The 4,543-nt window shown below is 47.1% G+C and overlaps 1 protein-coding gene across 1 annotated transcript; it reads left to right on the forward strand.

Annotated features, from left to right (window-relative positions):
- The first annotated feature begins 1,653 nt into the window (after nt 1-1,653).
- LOC105503376 (thioredoxin-like) lies at nt 1,654-2,289 on the forward strand. The gene is made up of 2 exons (XM_011930263.1): nt 1,654-1,896; nt 2,209-2,289. The coding sequence occupies exons 1-2, from the start codon at nt 1,654-1,656 to the stop codon at nt 2,287-2,289; spliced, it is 324 nt and encodes a 107-aa protein (XP_011785653.1).
- The last annotated feature ends 2,254 nt before the right edge of the window (nt 2,290-4,543 follow it).

The raw sequence follows: 4,543 nt of genomic DNA on the forward strand, positions 1-4,543 counted from the left end.
ACCTAAGTTTTGAATTTCTGTTGATATACTATAGTTGTACTTATTGTGAGGATACATGTGATATTTTAATACATGTATACAATGCACAGGATCAAATCAGGGTAGCTGAGATATCCATCGCCTCTATGTATTTTCTTATATCTTGCTCATTAGAGTGAAATATAAGGAACAAAACACTAAATTGGAAGAAGTTACCATGTTTTTCATATTTTTAAATTCTAAGGGTTTGAAAGGTATATATTTGGAATAATGGACCTTTTTGTCTTTTTTTTTTGTCTGAAGGAAATTTGTGACCCAATCATTAGTCAAAATTATCTCCAAAAAATGTTAATGAAACTGGGCACCTTTTGGGGGACTTTTTTTTTTCTTTTGAGATGGAGTCTCGCTCTGTCGCCCAGGCTAGAGTGCAGTGGCGCGATCTTGGCTCACTGTAAGCTCCGCCTCCCAGGTTCACGCCATTCTCCTGCCTCAGCCTCCCAAGTAGCTGGGACTACAGGCGCCCGCCACCACGCCCGGCTAATTTTTTTTTTTTTTTTTTTTTGTATTTTTAGTAGAGACGGGCTTTCATCGTGTTAGCCAGGATGGTCTCAATCTCCTGACCTTGCGATTCACCCTCCTGGGCCTCCCAAAGTGCTGGGATTACAGGCGTGAACCACCGCGCCCGGCCGAAACATTTTTAAAATATGTCAGCTACTTCAGTGTCAGAGGCTGGACAGAGCTGGCTGAGAACAATCAGATTTAGGCAAGAGTCTTGTGTGCACTCTTTTGGTTATGAAAATGTAGGGAAAGTAAGCATTCGTTGCCCTGAGTGAAAAGTGACAAACATTTTTTTAAAGGGTTGATGAAGCCTGTCCCTCCCTTAATACCTCTTGATGGGCAAATTTCATTGTTGGCCTGGGGCTCACGCCTGTAATTCCAGCACTTTGGGAGGCCAAGGCAGGCAGATCATCTGAGGTCAGGAGTTCGAGACCAGCCTGGGCAACATGGTGAAATACAAAAATACTAAAAATACAAAAATTAGCCGGGCATGGTGGCGGGTGCCTGTAATCCCAGCTACTTGGGATGCTAAGACGGGAGAATCACTTGAACCAGGGAGGTGGAGGTTGCTGTGAGCTGAGATTGCACCACTGTACTCCAACCTGGGCAACAAGAGTAAAATTCCATCTCAAAATAAATAAATTAATTAATTAATTAAAAAAATAAAAATTGAGAGACTTCACAGGAACAAATTTCTGGTCTTTCTGGAAAATTGGAAATCTCTTGTGACACTGGACCAACGCCCCACATGACTATTGCTGCCTGGGGCCAAGCCTAGTCCCTGGGTCTGCCCCCATCCTACATCCCACTTCTGACAGCTTGGCTCTGTCAATCCTCCACCTGGCTGGCCTTGTGAACTTTGAGATCACACCTTGTAGAAGGCTTGTGCTGGGACAGAGCTGGCTCAGTGCTGGGAGATCCCTGAAGGGACCCCAGAATTGGAATTCCAGGTTCCTGGAGGATATCAGCTGAAGGCTTACCTTTCTGTGTGCCCTGTAGGCGTAGATAAGTTTGGCGTTCGGGAGAAAGAGGGTATCAGAGCTCCAAGCTTGTTTCAGCGCTTTGGATCCATTTCCATCGGTTCTTACAGCTGCTCCTCAGACCCTAGCAGCCGAGATGGTGAAGCGAATTGAGAGCAAGTTTGCTTTTCAGGAAGCCTTGGAGGCTGCAAGTGATAAACTTGTCATAGTTGACTTCTCAGCCACGTGGTGTGGGCCTTGCAAAAAGATCACGCTTTTCTTTCATTCCCTCTCTGAAAAGTATTCCAACATGGTATTCTTTGAAGTACATGTGGTTGACTGTCAGGATGTTACTTCAGAATGTGAAGTCAAATGCATGCCAACCTTCCAGTTTTTGTTTGTTTGTTTGTTTGCTTGTTTTTGAGACAGAGTTTTCCTCTTGTCCCCCAGGCTGGAGTGCAATGCAAGATCACGGCTCACTGCAACCTCCACCTCCTGGGTTCAAGTGATTCTCCTGCCTCAGCCTCCCAAGTAGCTGGGATTACAGACATACGCCACCAGGCCTGGCTAAGTTTTGTATTTTTAGTAGAGATGGGGTTTCTCCATGTTGGTCAGGCTGGTCTCAAACTCCTGACCTCAGGTGATCCACCCACCTCAGCCTCCCAAAGTGCTGGGATTACAGGTGTGAGCCACGGTGCCTGGCCCTTTCCAGTTTTTTAAGGGACAAAAGGTGGGTGAATTTTCTGCAGCTAATAAGGAAAAGCTTGAAGCCACCATTAATGAATTAGTCTAATCATGTTTTCTGAAAACATAACCAGCCATTGGCTATTTAAAACTTGTAATTATTTTTATTTACATAAAGTATAAAGTATGGAGACTATAAATCCAACTGCCATCTGGATGACAATAAAATATTAATTCTACCCTAAAAAAAAAAAAAAAAAGGAGGGTACCAGAAACAGACCCAGAGATGACTGGGGTCTGGGAGGAGGAAGCTGGAGAACCAGTGAGTGTGAACAGTATGTGTCAGTCAGGGTTCCCCATAGAAACAAAATATACAATGCTTGTGTGGTGGGGATGTGTATGTGTGTGTGGGTTTCATTTTTATTATTAATAGAGACTGGTTTTTGCCATGTTTCCCAAGCTGGTCTTGAACTCCTGGGCTCAAGCAATCCACCCTCCTTGGTCTCCCAAAGTGCTGGGATTACAGGCATGAGCCACCACACCCAGCCATGTGTGTACTTTTTTTTTTTTTTTTTTAAGAATTGGCTCACATGATTGTGGGGACAGACAAGTTGGAAAGCTGTAAGGCAGGGCAGGGCAGGGCATCAGGCTAGAAACTCAGCTGGGGCGGATGCTGTAGTCTTGAGGCAGAATTTCTTCTCCTCCGGGAGAAGTCAGCTGATGGTATATGTTAACGGAGCCTGCAGAATATGTGCTCAGCAGCATCTAGTGTTGGAGTTAAGTAGCTGGGTGCTATGGTCCAGACAAGGTGCCGCCTGAAACACCCTCACATGGTGGGAAGAGCGCGGTTGAGGAAGGAACCCTGGAGACCTTGATGTTGAAGAGAGGGCAAGGGAAGAGGGTGAGTCAGAGCCTGCTGGGGAGGAGAGCTGGAGCCGTCGCATAACACCGGTGACAGTGTGTCCGCAGGAGTGGTTTCGGTAGGGGTGAGTGCAGGAATGGATGGCTGTGGGTGGATCAGGATGTGGGAGGTGAGGGGGCTTAGCTGACTCTTCCACAACATGTGATCAGAAGATGGGGACAGTGAGCCGGGGGTGGTGGGCTCACAACTGTAATCCCAGCACTTTGGGAGGCCAAAGTGGGTGGATCACCTGAGGTCAAGAGTTCAAGACCAGCCTGGCCAACATGGTGAAACCCCATCTCTACTAAAAATACAAAATTTAGCTGGGTGTGGTGGCACATGTCTATAATCCCAGCTACTCGGGAGGCTGAGGTGGGAGAATCGCTTGAACTTGGGAGGCGGAGGTTGCAGTGAGCTGAAATTGCACTACTTCACTCCAGCCTGGGCAACAGAGCAAGACCCTGTATCACCAAAAAAAAAGTCAGGGCGGGGGTACAGTGAGGAGGAAGTGTTTCTTTTTGGTTTGTGCTTTCTGTAGGCTAAGGAGAAGAAAAGAGCCAGTGGAGAGAGAAAGAGATGAAGTGAAAGACAGTGAGTGAGGGGCTGGCAGGAGTATTTTCCCTCTTCAAACTAGAGGAGATCTTCTTGCTCAGCCTCCATACAGCCGGCCAGATCCTAGGGCAAAGCTCTGGCTAGAGAAGGCAAGGACAGGCAAGAGAATGTTTTAGAAAAAGACCCTTTCCATCTGGAATGCTTTTTCCAACTCCCTTCGCACCTTCAGGCTGGCTTCTAGTTGCACCAGGAACTCTGGGCCCACTTGTGAGGTACGAGGGCGACCCTGTCCATCAGGAGGACCTGTGGCTGCCTCCTTATCCCTTCCACCAAGCACGGGATGGCGCCATTGCTGGCTTCTGCTGCCCTCTCTTGTGGTCCTGCACCTCCTCACCTGCTCAGATGCTCCACGGGGACTGATGCAGCTCTTCCTGGTCTCCACTGATTCTTACTGGGTAGTGCTGGACAATACCTTGGAGTACCAGGAAGGCAGGGACCTGGCCAAGTGCACATACACGAGTGGAGGAATTTTTACAAAGCGACAAAGTATAACGTGGGAATTACAGATCTTCCTTACATTTCTTTTGTTGTTTTTATTTTGAATTACGTGTTGAGGAAAGCGCTACAGTTTTTTCCATAGGTGGGTGTCTAGGGCTTCTCCAGCTCCGCTCTCAGCCCTCTGCACTCACACTTTTAGAGCCACAGGATGTGGAGGGCACCGGAATCACAAAGGGTGGGTGTGCCTGCTGGAGCTTTTTTGTGCTGCCTGAAAGTTCAAAACACGCTGAAACAGTGAAAGAAACGTATTTGCCCAAGTGACTAAGACATGTTCCAGCATTTTCCCACAGGCTTCTGTACATCTCAAAATAACTGCAACCCTGGATCCTGTCTGTTGGCATTCGATTACATT

Source organism: Colobus angolensis, unplaced genomic scaffold (assembly GCF_000951035.1).
Source record: "Colobus angolensis palliatus isolate OR3802 unplaced genomic scaffold, Cang.pa_1.0 Scaffold85, whole genome shotgun sequence".
Lineage (NCBI taxonomy): Eukaryota > Metazoa > Chordata > Mammalia > Primates > Cercopithecidae > Colobus > Colobus angolensis.

Bases quoted from the DNA above. Each gene is read 5' to 3' on its own strand.
- LOC105503376 (XM_011930263.1), top strand. From the start codon at position 1,654: ATGGTGAAGCGAATTGAGAGCAAGTTTGCTTTTCAGGAAGCCTTGGAG. The intron at 1,897-2,208 runs GTTTGTTTGTTT...GGCCCTTTCCAG, and splicing joins CAACCTTCCAGTTTTTGTTT to TTTTTTAAGGGACAAAAGGT.